At 33.0% G+C, this 19927-nt stretch overlaps 1 protein-coding gene across 8 annotated transcripts in view; it reads right to left on the bottom strand.

Moving 5' to 3' along the window:
• Csmd3 (CUB and Sushi multiple domains 3) overlaps nucleotides 1-19927 on the bottom strand; it is a 1082130-nt gene that overhangs the window by 348055 nt on the left and 714148 nt on the right. For all 8 annotated transcript variants that reach the window (XM_063257640.1, XM_063257641.1, XM_063257642.1 and 5 more), the window contains 5 exons: nucleotides 19510-19697; nucleotides 16090-16278; nucleotides 11041-11157; nucleotides 5482-5697; nucleotides 3597-3785 (listed from right to left, as the gene is read on the bottom strand). In XM_063257640.1, the coding sequence (XP_063113710.1) occupies nucleotides 3597-3785; nucleotides 5482-5697; nucleotides 11041-11157; nucleotides 16090-16278; nucleotides 19510-19697 (899 nt within the window). The remainder of the gene's footprint in view (nucleotides 1-3596; nucleotides 3786-5481; nucleotides 5698-11040; nucleotides 11158-16089; nucleotides 16279-19509; nucleotides 19698-19927) is intronic.

Genomic DNA, 19927 nt, shown 5'->3' on the forward strand with positions numbered 1-19927 from the left:
ACTATACCTCCAGTCCGTAAGATAAATTTTATACGGTTATTTCAGAAGCAACAACTATATGTCAACCTACCTCTAAATTAAATGTACGATCAAAATGGGGTATAAATATGTACAAAAGCAAATAAAAGGCAAATGTTCAAAAATAGCTTTCTTAGTTGCCTATTACACAAACAATATTATCATATAAAGAGCAAATATAATTTTGATACTAACATTTATTTATACTTGACATAAAATTTTAAACCTTATCTGGTTTTTTTCTAGTACCACATATATCATTGGAAATTTATTTGCAAAGTATAATTAAGGCAGAAGCAAACTCTGAAAATACAATATATTTATAATTTACTGGTTGTAATATAAGCTTTTGAGGATGTTTAGGGTACTGATGAGTAAATATTAGGAATTAAGCAAGTGTCTTACAAAGAATTGGTGATATATATATATATATATGAAGTGAAAGATGAAGGATATAAGAAAAATAAAAACTAAGAATTGAGAAAATTGGTCATATGCTCAAATGAATAATTACAATGATACCTTTTTTGTAAATAAGACTAAAATTGGTAAAGATAAAAATAGAAAATATAAACATACACGGATTTGGAGCAAAAATACACATAAAGGAATATATTTATTTTAGTATGTATGCAAAGTGGTGAAGAGAAGTTCAAAGAAATTTGGAGGGGTAATTTTAAAAAACAAACAAACAATTTTTCTATTTGAAAGTGACTTTCCCCCATTTTGTAACATAAATGTACACCTGCAGTGAAATTTATTAAGGTCAAGAGACTTAATTGTAAATTTCAATAAACATAAAAGCAAGCACAGCTAATTTGAAAATGGAGAAAACTTTCCATGGGAAAATATTGCTTTCTAAATTTGCCCACAGGGTGATTTTCTTTTATCCTTCCCATTAAAGATTTAGGTACAAACAAACTCACTCTCAGAGAAATACTTTAATAAAACAAAAGTAACTTTATGAGGTTTTTCACTGTGTCAATTTTTCATGAACTCATGTATTAAAATCTAGCGTAACTGTAGGGTAAACCTTAAAAATGTACCTATAAGCAATGTACTTTGAATCTACTTAACAGCCTGATATGCATTTGTAACTTTTTAAAACAAAACATCGGCTCCGTGTGACTTAATTTCCTTAGATGCCAAAGTGAAAAAGTGAGGCATTCAAATAAGATAGATCTCTGTGTAAATCTTGTTTCAAACACTTAAAATTTTAACATGTTGGACAAATTATTTAATCTCTCTAACACACAAGTTCTACTAACAAGTCAACACTACAGTAAAAAGTAAACAGAACAATATATGAAATAGCTCAGTAAAAATTCATCGTGTTAGGATTTTATAAAATCGAATTATTCTTCATATTTTGGTTTACAAAATAAATTGATGACTGGAGAGGTAGTAGGTTATACTCACAACAAAGCCAGTTAAGACATTATCTACATTCTGAATGTTCCCTATATTTTAGGAATTGTGGCAGATGTCTGATTTATAAGGTTAATTTCTTCATTCTCATAAATAACTCATAACAATGACACAAGTGCTACAGATGCAACTGCTTTGTAGTTGAGATAAATGAAATTTAAGAGAGTTAATCAGCCAAATATCAAATGATTAGACACTGAGTCTCTCAAAGGGATATTCCTGAGGCTGTCATTAACCCACCTTTGCAAATAGTCACACTGTACAGAAATGGAAATGTAGATAGGAAAGAATAGTTATTCCACATCTAAAATCAGCAAAACAAAAACAGAAGCAAAAAGCCCACAATTAGAGTATACCCAGCATAGCTTTCTGGAGAAGATTTTCTGGGAGTTTAACTGCTTATCAACTATCCTTCCTCGTCTTCAAGTCTCTATGGTGCCTGTGTGATTTCCACAAAATACTGTGTTTTCAAAAAGAAAATCATTTGTTATGTATCAGCTGATCTTTTATATAACCCTATGAGATTATGAAAATCATCTTCCTCACTATAAAAGTGTTTAGATTCATACTAACTTGAAAGATAGCATTTTTTGTTTATTTTTCTTCTTTGGTGTGATTATGGACTCCAAAAGACAACCTCCATCCCTCCCTCCTCTCCTCCGTCCCTCCCTCTCTCCTTTCTTTCTTCTTTTCTCTTTTTCTTCATCTACCCACCCGCCCTCCTTTCATCTGTTCTTTCTGTACTGGGAAGTGAACTTAGGCCTCTCAATAAACTATATCCACCACCCCTGTTCTAATTGTATTTATTTATTTATTTATTTATTTTTGAGACAGTTTATTCTAAGACACGAAGTTGTCAGTCTGGGAGGAGTCTCTACTTTTTCTGTTTTGGGCAATACATTAAATCATGCAAAACAGTAGGTATGCTCTTCTTCATTTATGTTTTTACCAGTGAAAATTTTAGGTAGAGAATAAAACAAGGACATAAACCACAGATCAAACTTCTACCAATCTGATTCTTCTACCAGTCTGATTCTGAGCTATTTTATCACTTACAGAATTCTGTGCCCCACAATTAAATTTATCTAAATTAAATTACATTCAAATTAATTATTTTCCAAAAATTTTAGTGTGATAAGGATAAAATGACCGTTAGTCTAGATATAAATTCTGCTCACCACTGAATGGCTGGTGGCCAAAATTTCCTGTCTCTTATTTTTCTAATTTAAATAAGGAATGACCTAAATCATAATGCAAAAATCCTTTATTTTCTAAAATGAAAACCAAGTTCCTCCTTTTCTACATAAAACATCCATTTCCAAAAGCCTAAATTGTGTTTTCATACTTCTAATACTTTAATTATTGTTAGTTTATCTCAGAATATGAAATGAATAATCAGCTTAATTAATCTATCATGTCAATAAATGATTTAGTAGTCTTTAATCTTCTAGTTTTCATTTGTCATAGAGTAATTATCTTTTATACATGTTAATTTTAAGTTATAAAACACTGTCAAAACTTCAGTTCAATAGAACATAATTCATTTTCTGTGAGCTGTCTCTGGAAACAGTCCAAGGGAGGTACGCAGACTGCCTGATCATTTGATAATTAGCGGTAAACTTTTCCAACCTTTACTTTCGTCATCTACAAAATGGTTACAGCTGTAGCACTTACACCATTGTTCAGAGTTAGACAGAGATTGGAAGCAGTTTGGCAGTGTAAACCAGACACCTGGCACAATCTTTGGAATATAGGAAGCACTAGGAATGTAGGTGTTATTTTAAATGCTGTTTTCTTGAGTGCAATCTAATATGTTTCCAGACCACTAATTTATAAAACCAATTACAATAACAAATAATCCCATTTTATAATCAGTTATCTATGATTCAATCAATCTACCTCATTCATTTTCATCACCATCGCCTGAAAACAAATTTACAATTTTGTCAACAAATTTGAAAACAAATTTGATGTTTGACTGCAACAGTAGAGAAATTAAGGTTCACCGGATTGCCAGGTTGAAAGAAAATAATGTGAAATAAATGAAGAAATATAACAGATTATAAGGAAATCAAACGAGGAGTGTGTAACCATGCAATTCCATGGACGTGACTACACATACAAGCAAATGAAAGCAGCTGACCACGTACCCACACACCTTGGCAGAGGTGCACTCCACACTCGCCGGCCGCCACCAAGACAGATGATCTCCGAGGCCCCTTCCAGACGGTAACCCAAGGAGCAGGAGAAGGTCAGAGTGTCACCAACCCCAAAGCTGAACCCAACGCGGCTACCATACTGCGGAATGCCAGGGTCTTCACACGGCTCCAGGTTGTACTCTGAAAATTGGAGAAAATCCTCCCCTCAGAGGAGGAGAGGAAAATCAGAGTAAGAGTTATTTTTTAAATATATTCCTTTTTAGCAATTCTGATTTTTGCAGTATCTAATCACACATTCTAAGAAATATAATTTCTGTAGATATAATTTTGGAAATATGCTAGTGGGACACATCATTTTTCTTTTGAGAACTATCTAATACTTTATTGACTATTTTAGGTGGAATTAAATATAAGTGAGAAAATGTCAGCTCTCGGTGATACACTGAAAATGTAACATGTTTTTTCTGCATTAGAAACTTCCATTTCACAGATTTTGAGTTATAACAGAATAATCGATGGATATATTTTCAAACACATAACATTTGGAATGAAATCATTTGCACTATAAAATATACTTCACTTAATGGATTTTATTTAAATGATAACAGCGTATGTGCTTTGCATATATAAGGCATTCAATTAATTCATATTCTAAGAAGCAAAAGTTTATGTAAGACTGAAGTGCCCGAATTCTGGTAACTATTATATCACAAATTTATACACAAACTCTTCCCCAAGCAATGGATGAACAGGATGGAAATGAGCAACTAAACAATCTGTAGTGTAGGAGACAGTAGAGTTGATTAAAAATTATTATCACATGCAGTTCTAATAGCTTAGCTAAAAATATTCTCAGAGCACTTACTCACTGTGTAATTGCAATAGAATCAACAAGGACTGTTTCATGCTGATTAATTAATATTATACTATTAAACACAGATTTACTATTAACACAGATATTTTTAAGTCTGTGTCAAAACTGATTATTCTTATTCACTGTTCATTGTGGAATACTTTTATTATTTTAGCAGCTAAGAATTTTCACCCAAATAATAAAATAAATAATATTTTAAGAAGATATGCATTATTATGTTTCATGTGTATAAAGATTTTAACATAGAACAAGATAAGCACACTGTGTGTGCACATATACGTGTATACATACATTGGCATATTTCCTTCCTAAATTGTCTCTACGTTAATAAGAATTTCACAATTTTATTTCATTAAAAAGAAGTATTTTGTGTTGTGGGAATACTTTCTATTCTCATTGACATTATAGTTTTTTTCCTGGATCCCAGTTCATATAATTGTCTACAAAAAGTTTATTCTATAACAAAAATAAAGCTGTATTAATTTGTTTCTAGATAATTTCCTTTCAGAATAGTGTATTGAGTTTAATATTCATAGTTACTATACTTTTTGTCAAGACAAAACGAGAATCACTGATTTAATCTGCATTCCATTTTTGAGTATAAATATATATATATATATATATACACATATATATATACATATACATATATGAATTTCCACTTCAAATTCATTAAACATTTTTAGCTGATATATATAGATCAGAAATTCACAGGACTTTTCTATTTTTAAGAAGATATAATTATTGTGTCTTACTGAGTTTTTAGTGAATTAACTTTTATTTTGCTTTTGTTTAAAGGATCTATTAATTTGTTGTCAGAGACAATATTAAGGTATTTCGAACTTTTAAAGAATTACTGAGATATTTGCTTGCTTGTTCTATTTTAAGCATTTTTCTTCTTTCCTATGAGTTTTCCATCTCTGTTTTGCCATGCTATGCCAGCACTTACAAAACCAGTTTTTATTTTTTAGTTACTAAAGGAGATTTTTTTTATTTTCTCACCAGAAAATGTAATGTTGAATCCTTCATACGAAATTGAAAAATCTGAAATGAAACGCAGTTGAGCTCTGAAGTTTCCATAGAGGCCAGCATTGATTGTTGATGGAAGTTCTGAACCAGTCAAGCGAGCTAGTGGTTGGGTAAAACTCCCGTTCTCTGTGATCAGTAAGTAGTCATGATGGTCTTCCAAATGGAAGGTGTGGAAGTTGAACTGCACACCTAATAAGAAAGAAAAGGGAATTAGCCCTCAAGGCACGTCTAAACTTCACAGGATCCGCTATGTGTGGTCGAAGGCTGTGGGCTCCATCCTCAGTAACGCACACAAAAGTATTGTACTAAAATTTTCTTTCTTTTCTTCCTATTCAGAACACTTAAGAAAGATACGGATGAGTCATATTTTTGAAACTTTTTGAAAATAAAATTAATGCTTCAGAAGAAATCACTGGAGCTTTCAAAAAAATTTCTAGGAAATTGTGTAGTCTTTGTTTATAAGAGAGATGCAGCTTCCTGGTGAGTGAGCTGCATGCCTCTTCCATTTCCTACTCCTACACTCCCCAACAACATAAAAATTGTGTCTAAATTCAGCATCCCAACTCTAAAATAGATTTAATCTCTTTTAGAAAAATAATATAAAGTATGCACAAAAGGCGCTATTTATTGCATCTATTAAATGACTTTATTTATTTTTCATAATTTCAAACTATTTGTATAACATGCTGCAGAGTGCACACGTAAGTGTTCAGTTCATTGAGTTTTAACAACCTGGAAACACCTTTGCAAACCGCACCCTAATCAATAGGCAACCTTACCAACACCCAGAGCACCCTTCACAAATCTTTCCAGTTGCTTCACTTTGGCAAAAATAACCACCCACTATGGTAGCACAAAATAGTTTCCTAATTCATATAAAAGTTTTTTTATGGAATTACATAGTATGTACTCCTTTGAGTCTTATAAGTTCTACTCAACTTAGACATATGAGTGAGGTTCATTAAAGAGCAATCACAGGTTATTTTCAATAATGTGCAGAAAGTCCTTCCATGTAGTGACAGAATCACTTTCACTAATCTCTTCATGCTGATGGTTATTTAGTAGTCTATATTGTTGTAAATGTAGATGGTGCGGTGATGAACATTCAAGTATTTCTCTTGATGAAAATGTGTTTATTTCTACTGAATACATATCCCGAAGGAAAATTACTGAGTTATGAGGTCATATGTTCAGCTTTAACAAAAACTGTTTTATGAAATAGCTATGCTATCTTGCCATTCAATATCCAAACATACTTGCTCTGAATTTTTTCCAAGGTGTGAACATTTGAGTGTTTGTATTTCTTCCATTTTGGTAAGTATGTAGTAGACTGATTTTAGCTTCGGTGTATTCCATATTAGCTTTAAATGTTACTCACTGTCTAGAACACATGTAAAGGACTATAAACTCTTGCTCCTCCCACAAATTACTACGTTGTGATCGAAATAAACAATGGCTACCACAGACATCTTTCCTCTGCAGTGATTCATTTATTTTTTAACGTGGCATAAAAAAATCACCAAAAATATTTTTAAAAATCTAAAATGTTAAAGTATGGTGTAATGGAAAAAAAAAAAGAAAAAAAAAAAAAGTATGGTGTAATGGTTGATACACTCTGTCAACCTGAAAAGCTCAGAAGCTTAACTAAGTAACTCAGCAGTTGTATATCCTAGTGTGTAGAGGACATGCCTTACTGCTCTAGGGTGTTGCTCATTGTGTAAACTTAAGAAGTTTAGAAATCTAAATGATTCAGTATGAGGCCAGAGTCCTGATTTTGAAAGTATCCTTAGCCTGTGCAAGAGGAAGGCACCAAGATGGTGTGAGCGTATACCCACCCGAGAGCAGGTAGCCTGCATATAATATCAGAGGAAAAGAGGCTTGTTCTTTTCCCCGCTTTTTGCTCGTGTTGCTTTTGATTTTTTCTGTTATCATGAATAGTTGACCCAGTAACGTACTGCCCTGCCTTGGAGTTAATCAATCGTGACTGAAATTTCCACAATCTGTGAGCTAAATAAAACTTTCCTTCCTTAATTTTGGCCATCAAGTATTTTGTCTCAGAAGAGAAAAGTTACCAAGACATACAGTAAGTAACACTTCTATTGTTTACATTTTAGTTCCAAATGAAGGACATAACTGAAGTCTTTGTTTTTGTTTTTGCTTCTTAAAGATAGTTACATAAAAAGACCAAAAAAAAAAAAAAAAAAAAAAAAAAAAAAAAAAAAAAAACCACCTAAAAACCATAAGCATTAACCAGATAAAGTAATTACTACAGAATGGAACAGTGAATTCAGATTTGAAAAATATACGAAATATATGACACCATTTAAAAAAAAAAACTTTAAAAAAATATAACAAGTCCATCTGAAGAAAAATGCACATGAACCAAATTTTCAAGTATTGTTCTAAATGCTATACTACTGGTTAATATTTGTCAGTATAGGAGCATAGAATCAGAGGTAACTTGTTTGTCCAAGGAGTCAGGAGAGGCTTCTGAACATAGTGACTTCCAAAATTAAGAGGTGTATGGAGGAGCACCCCTTCCCTAGATATTTCAAGAAAAAAGGGATAAATAAAGGCCCTCATTTCTAACAAAGACAGAGAAAAAGCAAGTGGTTTCAACATCTTCATACCTTCTCATAACAGTGAACATTCAAGACCATCTTTTTAAGCTATTTATATTTATTTATTTATGTTCTATTTATGCTACAAATATATTGGAAAATACTTGGGTTTAAATTTGAAATAGCACTGATGTATACATGTTAATCATGCCACCAACAATTACTTTGAAGGCATTATTCTTCTTTCTTTCCAACTTGTAAACTTAAAGCCTCCAACTATGGTTTATCAAAGGACAATCTCACATCTAAAAGTCTAAAGAAGGGCTAGGGTTTAGCTCAGCTGCACAAGTGCCTGTCTGGCAAGTGTGAGGTCATTAAGTTTGATCCTTGGAACTAAAGAAGTCTACAGAATTTTTGATGTAGAATTTCTTTTCTCAAAATGTCCATCTTTAGCAGATGATGTATCATCTTGATTTCTATAATATTTTTCAGATTTCTGCAAAGCCCTAGAGTTCTGATTCTCATGCTTATGTAAGAATATACTGACTATATCCTGTGAATATGAGTGAAATGTATGTCAGTTTAGCATGATCTTACGGGAACTCTTGCATCTAAAAACATGAGGAAATTTGACAGAATTAAATATATAAATCCACATTGAACACAGAAAAATTCAACTGTTATAGAATTTTAGCCATTGAATTTAACTATCATTTAAAGCCTCAATAATCTACAAAGAATATATTAATAACTATTTGAGTATCATTAAGTTAGAACATATTAAGAGGAAGGAAATTAGAATGGCCATGAAAACAAAGTAGTATTTTTTGATGAAGAAGTACACACAATCTAGGGGTTTAGTCTGAGAAGAAACCTGCCTGGGGGAAGACGGCATGAAGATCTGGTAGTTTGAGCATAGTGAGATAGAGAGTTGCTGTAAGTTGGAGAAGTGGACAGCATAGGGTTATTTTTTGTGTTTATTTTTACTTTTATTTTATTGTGGTTTGTTTCCCTCCTCTTTTCTTTTCTTTTGGTCTACTCCAGGGTTCAGAACAGGTATAACAGTTCCAGAATAATTTTCAAACAATTAAACTTGTATGACAATTGAGTAGATTTTCCCACAGGTAGCTTTCCATCACCACAGATACCTGATTCTGGCCAATTCATCAAGTTCTCACTTTAGAAAGAACTTTGCATACTGGGAAAAAGAGAGACATATTACCTCAGTGATTTCTCCCACCTTTAAAAGATGATCCTTCATGTAACTTTGCCTAGTTTTTGGAATATTACTTCAAACATACTCTGTTGGCTCTTAAAGAAAGACATCTAAGTCTGCATTTCTTGCCATGTAAATAGAGATTTAATTAACACTTGCCACCTGTGAAGATGCAAAACCTTAAGTGTTAATTAAAACTCTATTTAAATAGCAATCAGAATATAGCCTTCCATTTTCTTGTATAACATCACGAAGCTTAGCAGAAACTCCATTAATCCACTGCACACTGCAGTAATATGATGTTTTAGTTAACTTCCAGAAAAGTATAGTGAATTCTGGAGAAGAGCAAAAATTGCGTTTTGCTCTGTACTCCATCTCATTCTTGCTGTTCCATATCAGAATACTCATTTTAACCACATTGCTTTCCTCAGTTTCATTTTATTTATGGTAGATATCTAACTAAACAATCTCTTTATAATCCTCAAGTTTTCTTTTTAAATGATGTACAATTTTATCCGAGACAAACTACACATGAAAACACAATAAATTTGAATATATTAAAACAAGGTGATTTTAAAATTGTGACAGTGCCTTCCTGTTGAAGTTTTAAAATTTTTCGATAGTAAAATCAATAAATATAGTAGCACGAATCAATAGTAATAATATAACCACAGGGATAAAAGAGGAACTATTTCTGCAAGGTGTACTAGTGGATGCCTGTAATCCCCGTAGTTAGGAAGCTGAGGCAGGAGGATCGGACAGTGGTAAATTCTAGGCCCATTCAGCTACAGGGCAAGATCTAGGTGACAGAAAAAGTAAGAGAGAACAGGAGAGAGAGTAGGAGAGAGAGAGAGAGAGAGAGAGAGAGAGAGAGAGAGAGAGACAGAGACAGAGAGAGACAGAGACAGAGACAGAGAGAACGAGAGAGACAGACAGAGAAACAGAGAGACAGAGAGAGGCTGAGCTACTATGCAAAAGCAGGTTTTAAAATGAACGAATAAATTAATAGTTTTCAAGATTATCCTACAGAGATTTCCAAGTTCACAGTGGAAAATAAATTTTGCTTTAATATAGGAGTCACTTCTTCCTCTGTTATTACCATGATCAATTACATTGCTAGTTTAATACTCCAGGCTGTATTACATGAATGACCATTTAGTCCTACTGGGTCTTCCATGTGTTTCTTTTCAAAGGATATTTATAAACTCTACTACATGTATGGGAAACTTTTACACTCCACTGTAATAATGTGAGACATCTGCATCTGTTCTAGAAAATCTGGGACTCTGGTATTATTGAGATCACTATAGTTTTATAGGAGAAATATTATTTTATTAAATAAATGTAGTCTTTTTAAAAAATGTACTATTTGCTTTGCAGTAGGCTGAGCACTTCAGAACATTTTCATGTCGCCCTCTGAACATCTAACATGAACTTCTTAATACTATACCACAGAGCAAAATCAGTCTTCTTGAAGATTTCTTGAAATGAAAATATCAAATGACCTTAGCTTAATATATTAAAAAATGAACCTCTAACAGCACCATTCTGGTAAAAACATGAGCACATTATTATATTAAAGAAAAGTAAATATAATCCCCTAATGCAGTTACTTAAATTGAATTTCATTTTAGCATACTTGAGTACTAATCTGGTTTTGGTCATCCAAAATGATTCTGTAAGGACAATGAAATAAAAGTAAACTCAGTAAAAATTCAGACGATAACCCAATTATTGCTGCATGAGACAAATTACCTTTTCCGTGTGTTACATCAACTGTCCAGGTACAATTCAAAGAATTTGGATAAAATTCGGGATAACCAGGTGATAAAATTGTTCCACTAGGTCCTCTAACATCTCCTCCACACAGTGCTGAAAAAAAAAAAAAATGCAGCTCTATCAGTCACAGAGAAACGCAGGCAGAATAAATCTCTGACCTCCTCTCTTGAAATAGGATGGGTCCCATTATCTTTGCCTGAACTACTTACTAGTAATAACAGGAAGACTTCTTCGGATACTGGGAAATCATGCCATGCATTGCAAAAGCTAGAGCAGAAAAGTGTACTTAACCTTCTCTGAAAAGTAGTAATGGCCACAAGAGAAAATCTGAACATGAAGTGCAAACTTACAGTTTCCAAATGACAAGCAGCATTAGCAAACATTGGCGGTAAATTAAATGCATGTAATTAACTGTTTAGCATCCACCTTGATTCGGTACTACAAAATGAATTGTTTACTAGGTGAAATAACTTTCTTATAGATTCCTCAAAAGCTATGCATTATCTTTCATAAGCTTCTTTTTAAGAGAGGAGCTTGATGTGTTTTAAAAGCTGCTGCTTCACATTTGTGTTTCTCTGAGAAATATCATGAATAAGACCAAAGTTTTGAAGGGGCATATATTTCAAGTTTTGAAAGGGCACATATCTCAAGGAAATAAAAAGAACTACATGCTTATGAATTGAGATTAAAGAAATTAATATTGAATCATATTTTATTTAACAAATCACAGATTCTCAATTTTTTCTACCAGTTGTAAATACTTATTGGTTGTCAGTTGTCCATATTAAAAATTAGGAGCCACTAAAGTACAGCACTAAAGTACTGAGCCACTAAAGTACTGAGGACTGATATCTTAGTGGTAGCAGAGGTGGCACTGACTTCTGAGTTGCACTGGGAAGGGCAGCTCCTGTGGGACAGGCATGGGCAGTAGCAAGTATTAAAGCAGCATGTGGTCTTTTTGCTTTGACATGTCCAGCTTTTTCGGAGACACTGAAAGAGTGAGTTTTGGCTTTGTGTTGTTCCATAATCGTTTTCAATGATCAATGTTTGTGTGAAGAAATGGGAAGCAGTCTTGCTGATATCCTTCCTTACCTGACTGAAAATGCTAAGTCTGCAGGTGGCAGAAGCATTTAAGCCCAAAGACCTGTCCTCAAAAAAGATACAGTGTCACCTGTCCTACTGTCTGTGCTTGCGGAGTTCCACGAGGACTTTCTTTCTGCAAGCGACACCTATGTACTCGCATAGAAGAGGGAAATTAAAGGACCACAAGCACTTTAAAAATTTAGGAGGAATGGTTAACATCTAATATATTAATAATACTACTCTGTCTATACCCAGATGGCAACATATAGAGTGCATTTCTATGACACAGTATAGGGTATTTTGTTTGTGTCTAGTTTTTATTTTATACTGGAAGTTGAATCTAGAATGTTCACACTGAGCTACATTCCCAACTCTTTTCAAAAAATATTTATCTTGAGACAGAATCTGGCTGTCACTAATTGCCCAAAACAGACTGGAACTTGTGGTTCTCCTGCCTCAACTTCCCTGAGTGCTTGGCTTACACACACACACAGCCATACTGAGCTCACAGTGTAAAGTTCTGGTATTTGAAAATAATTAGTATCAGATGTAGGGCTTGAAGGGAATTAATTGAACATAACATTGCATAGTGAATGGTGGAAAAGAATGTGAGTTAGTTTCCTTTTCTTAAAGAAAGGAAACTAAAATGATGAAAAAATAATGAAGTTTATTTTCAATTTAATAAAATTTAATATGAAAACGCAACTAGCCAGGAAGCCTTAGTAATACTAAGTCAAACACAAAGTGAATGTACAGAGTGACAATACTATTCTGCAGACTTTATTTATATTAATTAACCCCTTACAACAATATAAGAAAAGTATTGTTTATAACAATATAAGAAAAGTATTGTAATTACTGAATTACATTGAAGCCTTAACTTTTCCCTCACATTACAACTTGTATTTAAAAAAAAAAAATTACAAAACTTGCAGTCTACTTCATCAATGCCTGACTTTGTGGCATCTTGTCCCTCAAATGATCTACATTCCAAGGCTTCATTGACTTGTTCAGACTTATTTAAATCTTCCTCTTCAAATCCATCTTTTTAAGCACCTGACACTCATGCATCTGTATCTTCATATATGCTCTTTAACTGGTCCCTCTCTTCTGAATTCTCCTTTTCCACTTGTTCTGCGTGTACCTGAAAGTCTCACATCAGCAGTGGCAACCCCGTCAATTTCATCAGCCTAAAGAAGTTCCTCATCCGTGGAAATGAGATTATTTTACATTTCCTATGTTTTGAATTGTATCTGCTTTATGATAATCATTTTGAACAATCATGAGAGACTGACAAATGCGCATTGGTACAATGCACTGTGACAGATGCTAATTCAAAGTAGAAGCTCATTGGAGTTGGGTTAATTTTAAAAGTGGTTAAACCATAACCAAATATCCTCTCATGCTGATAATTCTTGCTTTTCTAAAAACTACCACCCCTGTTAGAATGATAAGAATGGATAGTAACTTACTATATTCAAATATTCTAGGGACCTAACATATTATCAAATAGAGAATGGAATTCAAACCTATTATTAAAAAAACATAGTAGTATAGAGCATTTATGAAGACAGCTGGATACCAAGCATCTGACCTCAATTTTATTGCTAGCACACATGACGACTTCATGTCCACAAGGTACTAAACATGGATGATTTTAGATCAAGTCAATGAAAATTGTTATACATCTGCATTTTTAAAAGTTGAATTGTTTAAGAAATGAGTATGATTCAGCTCTGCCGGCCAATGTTCAAGATGAAATTGGAATACAAAAGGGGGATATCCAGGCGCATGCTGCCAACCCAGCTGCTTTGGAAGCTGAGTTTGGAGAGGCAGACTTGAGTTCAGAACAGGCAATCCATACAGAAAGACTCTGTCACAAAGAAGCAAGCAAACAAACAAACAAAAGACAGATCCAGACAGAAACTCAAAATGGCACAACATAATCTTTGGGGAAAATGCACAGTAAGAATAAAGGACAGAGACAGCATTGGGAATCCCAGAGTCCTTGTAGTTTAATTTCACGATTAGTAATTTGGATATTCATCTGCAAGCAACACGGGGCCATCAAACACTTTTGACACGAGGAATAACATTAAATAATCTATCAGGAAATGTAGAAAATGTAATATAAAAATCAGAAATTCACTCTGGCAAAAGATGTTGAGGACCTAGACTGTTCCTAGGAAAACTGTTTCTATCTGCTTTTATCATAAATAAAATGTGAATTGTTGCTATCATTAACACAGATTTTCAATTTCCTGCTTCTTCTGATACACCTACCTCCACTGTTTTCTCCTGGTGAGTATTGCTTTCATATGTCACCCATGTAGTTTTATAGTGTCTGGCAAACATAGGACCTTTCCATCACTATCACTTATCTCAATCCATAGGAACAGAGGATCTAGACACATCTAGTCATAATGAGACCTCCTTTACTAGTGCCTGGCTCCAGTGTGGACCAAACAAATAGTGTTGGTGTTTGTGTCTAGATGTCTCCCCAAAGCTTCATGCAGTCATAGGAGGGGTTTTCAGAGGAAGCAAGAGCTAGAGTGTGTGATGCTAGGATTAAGGGTATGTGATTACTAAATTAAACCATAATGCTTGGCTTGGCATGCTTCTATTTCTAAGGACAGGTAGTCTGGACACAATATAAAAGGACAGCAAGAATTATCACTTGTTCCTTGTCACTTTGCTGCTTTCTACCCACCTTTAATTCCTTTATTGTGATGCCCCTCTGCCATGCTACCTTGCCTTGGAGACAGCCAACTATGAACTGAATCCTCTACAATCTGTGGGCCAAGTTAACCTTTCCTACATTAGCTATGTGTATCAGACATTTTGTTTTGGCAACAAAAACCATAACTAAGACAGGTATCTTTCACGGTTTCTTTTTTTTTTTTTTTTTCTTTTCTAGTTGGAACAGAGATGAGGTTTTAACTTCTTAGATTGTGAAGATTCGCCTATAAGCTTCTATTTTCCTAAGATTGTATTCTCTACTGCCAGTTCCTCCCATGCAAAAATCCTGGATACAATATTAGAGTTATGTGACTAAAAAGAGAAAGACTCATAAAAAGTTTGAATTCATGTTTATAAAGAGCTTTGAGAAGTACAATACCTTACCTGTTTTAAGGTTTGAATAGTTGAACAACAATTTATGCTTTTATTTTTTAAGATCAGTTAGAGTTGAAATTCTGTCACATACGAACACTGACTAATACAAATGGTATCATACCAAATACAGAGGAAATGTGCTGATGATTCTTTTAAATCATGTTATAAAAAATGAAGGCACAGGAAACACTTAAATATTTAATCATGAAATGACAAATGCACTCTTCCATCTTGAAAAAGAATAAGGATAGAAATTGAAAATTTACACTAAAAATAAAGATTAAAGCCCTGAATCAAACAAGGGATAGATTTAGTTTGTTTTGTTTTGTTTTGTTTTGTTTTGACAAACCAAGCATGAAAGCATTTGTGAATCCTAGGGAAGCAGTTTTTTCTAGTTTACTTTCATGCATGAAAAATGAGAAAACTAAGAAACTAAGGATACTTCCATAACAACGTACCCTTACTAAAAAGTTTCCACCAGGGGCAGTCTATACCGGGTGCCCCTGTGTTTCTGGCGCGATAGAGGGATGGACCTTCCATTTGGGGAAGATTCCCTTCCAAGGAAGACAGCAAATGTATCCTGTACTATACTAGCCTTCCTGAATTTAAAAATTCTAACAAGAAAGTTTTTCCAAAAGTCTCCAACATTTATTTAACCAATGAGAAACTGACTAAATTCAAGAACCTCTTTCAAAAACTCAAACCAATCATTTGAAAACTTACATTTCAAAGGCTGAGTTCTTTGGCATCTACAGATATTCACATTTCGAATTGTTACTACTTCTAAATTTAAGTGATTCATAGCTTCCATGCTGAATGGGTCCTTACCATCACAGGTGGGCAGTGGATGGCTCCACCAATGGTTTTTTTCACATAGCAGGGGCTCTTCATGACTCAGCCTGTATCCAGAATCACAACTGAAAGAAACAGTAGATCCAATGGAGAAATCATGACCATAGCGACGGCCATGGACAGGTATGCCGGGATCCAAGCAAGAATATGTATTTACAGTCACACCTGAGGAACAGAACGCAAAAGACAAAGAGGGCGTCGAATGAAGGTCAGACGGTGAAAATTATTCCTTCTTATTCTTCTTTCCGATCATTTTTCTTATTCTAACAATCGTGATGGTTTTCCACACATCTATGTACTCAGCTTGATTTTAGAATGACCAACAATTTACCAAACCTGCATTTCAATTTTCTATGAATAAGGATTAAATTTAGCTCATTCAACACTTAAGAAGTTGATGGAAAAATATGATCATCAATCAAAACCTGTATTATAGGTTTTATGTACATAAACCTAGTTCTAAATAATAATCCTAGTAGCAATTAAAATTATTGAATTTACATTTCAGCTCTGCTCTATTGTACAAAGTTCATTTTTCATTTAATCTTAATACCATTAAAAGATTAGGAATATTTTGAAATATGCAGAAATATAAATATTTTTGTCTTTCTAAGTAAAGCACAGAAACACAACTGCTCTTGTGGCTATTTAGAGGGTGTTTTTCAATGGTCTGTTGTCTAACACCAGGACATCTCATGATGTAGTCCCCCTTGCAATTTACAATCCCTAGCTGAGATCATACCCAACAATGTTTTCCCTTAAGAGACATGGTTCCTTGATTTTAGCACTAGTGAGATTTTGGACTTTAATTATGTATCACTGGGTATCCTGAGCATAACAGTATCTTCAGTAACCTCCCAGGCCTGAAATGGTGAGATGTTGGTAGCACTTATTCAATCATGACCATCAAAATTACCTCCAGATATTGCCACATATTTTCTGGAGTACAAAAGTGCTTCTAGTTGAGAGCCAGTGGTATAGGTCATTACAAACACTTCTTTTATTCCTCCTCAATGGGAGTTTTAAACCAACTGCAGCTGCTGTCTTTTATATAATAAAGCTATAGTAGCATTTTCAAAATTATATCATTATATTAAAAACATGCACATAATTAAAAATGAAGCTAAACAATCTACAAAATAGAATCTTAATTTTGAAGACATGAAAACGTGCTTATAAATTTATAAATTTTATTAAATCCTGCTGTTTTTAATGAGAAACTAAAATCGAATGGAGACATCTCTATCTACAACTATTTTCAGCTGCTAGATTTCTCCTCTCAATGTGATCATCATTTTGCTAGGTATTTAAGGCTTCAAAACCTTCACCCCTCTTTGCCCTCTCACTTTATTTTCCTTACAAATCTATCTGAAATGTCCCTCACTGAAAACCAAAATGTCTTTTTTGGGTTTTTGCTCCTCTTACCTAATTCTATCCTTCAAGACTTCATGTCTTTGAAAGAGTACGGTGTACCTTCTTTTCCACAGAGAGATGTTTCAATACCAACCTATTTTATATAGAATGCTACACACTGTTATAATATTTTGTTTCATTGTTTATAACTAATGCTAAGGGAATCAGATTCAAAATTACCAATCTGACTCAAGACTTTCAAATTAAATCCCACTTCTGTAATTTCCATTGTCTTCCAATGTTTATACTTCATACCAGTCAGGTAAGTCTCCTCACTAGTTTATGCTCTCTCCTTCAGACCTACTTTTACTTGTCTCTTAATATTACAGTCTTCTCCAATTTAACAGAGTACCTGAAATCCCTTTCCTTCCATTCTAGATCTCCTTTTAGTCATTAACATTACCTTCCTTTCTCACAAACTTTAGCACTCCTGAAATCTTATGAAATCATAGAAATGGAGGCCATAAAAATGACACAAGGGTAAATTGTGGCTAAATTTAATTTAATTACCTAGGTTATTTTAACGGTTCAGATTACTCTGAATAGAGGTTAGTGAATAATACATGATCAATAATGTCATTTATATTTCATTTTCTTCACCTGTTGAATTTCTTTATGCTTCTCATAGTGCTATGTAAATCTAAGAATCAAGGAATAAATTAAGGAAATATTGCATAATTGGTTTATGGACAAATAATCAAATGGAAATTCACAGTAATGAAAATGTAACAAAATTGAGAAAAATAAAAAAGATAATAGTAAATGAATGTCAGTGTTTTACTATCAAGTAATAATAAAAATTATAATATAACTGTAAAGTTTTAACATTCTAGTATTTTGATAATATGCACAATTTTCAGAAGGTCATGTCATAAAGTTTGAGTGGAAAGTAAGTAAGTATAAATATAATTGTCGATAAAAAAATTAAAAAGGAATAAGCACCAAATGTAGATTGATTATGTTTTTTTTAAAAAGCTATGGATTCACTGACCATGTCTACTAAAGGAAGATGACCATATGGAAAGCTATTAAATTTCAAACACAGGAATCTTTCTTGAGGGAAAAGTATTCACCATGGAATTAATAGAAAATTTTTAAAAAATAATATTTCCTCTTGAAATAAAGATATTTCCTGGTACCTTCTTAAGTATCCCCTTAAACTGATAGATCTATTTATCCAAACTATTTCATATAGGTAAGTGTAAATGCATTTTTGGACAGAAATGTGTGAACATATGTGAGTTTGTATATAAACATATAATACACATCTTATACATACATTATATCATACGATAGAGATACAAATATAGATATATGTAACAAGTTTATAAATAAAAAGGCACACTCCAATGTAAATTATTACTATTATATTTTAACATTCAAAAAATTTTAGACTTTTTAAACAAAATTAATTTTTTTAGGTAGAGTTATTATGAACTGATTTCAAAAATATGAATCATAGCTTGTTTTAATATAGTCTTTGAAAGTTACATTCATCATATTTATAAAACTATATATTTTAATTTATGTTAATATAACATTTATTCTGAAGTAAAATGGATCATTTAAGTAAAAATATGTACATATCATATAAAATACAAAATAATTAAAAGCAATTCTAAGATGATTGCTTATATATCTAGCATCTGCCTTTAAAAACTGTAATTAAATAATTACTACATGTACTCATTTTCAAAGAATTGATACTCCGGAAGTCTCCTCAGTATTTCCTTTTATAATAATATTAGATAGATATGGTTGGAAAATGGTAGAATTTTCTAAAGCACACCTTTTCAAACATTAGCACCCTTGTAGATCAAGGAAAGCTTTGATTTTAAAATAATAAATAAATTAAGCTAATAGTTTTCTTAATGATAATGATACACAATGATACATAATGATAATACACAATGATACACAATGATAATACAAAGGTTGAGAAATTTAAATGGATAAGTCAGAAAATATTTTTCAGTTACTTACTTTCATAATGAATCTTGAAACCATTGTTGGAGCGGCTGTTGTCTGTTGTAAACAGAAGGTATATAAAATTACTGCTGCTGAATAAGAACTGGGGCACCTGCGTGCCATTGTAAGACCCAAGCAAGGGTGACAGAAGATTCGGTCCATCATGAACTTCCAGAACATCATAGTTCAGTTCGGTCTGAAACCTGTGATTAGGAGACATATGAAAGAGGTATTTATTACAACAATACCATGCAGGAAAATAATGCTTTAGTTGTTGTTGGAATTAATGTTATTTTTTATGATTTTTGTAATTCTCTTCAGATTGTCTAGGATGTAAGATATCACTCATCATCCTGTCATCTATAAATACTAAAGATACAGACCCTTATTCCTACGGAAACTTACCACTAAAAAGTTAAGTGTTTACTTTCTT

The sequence above is a fragment of the Cavia porcellus genome, unplaced genomic scaffold, assembly GCF_034190915.1.
Source record: "Cavia porcellus strain 051 isolate PalLab524CR breed Dunkin Hartley unplaced genomic scaffold, mCavPor4.1 scaffold_10, whole genome shotgun sequence".
Taxonomy (NCBI): domain Eukaryota; kingdom Metazoa; phylum Chordata; class Mammalia; order Rodentia; family Caviidae; genus Cavia; species Cavia porcellus.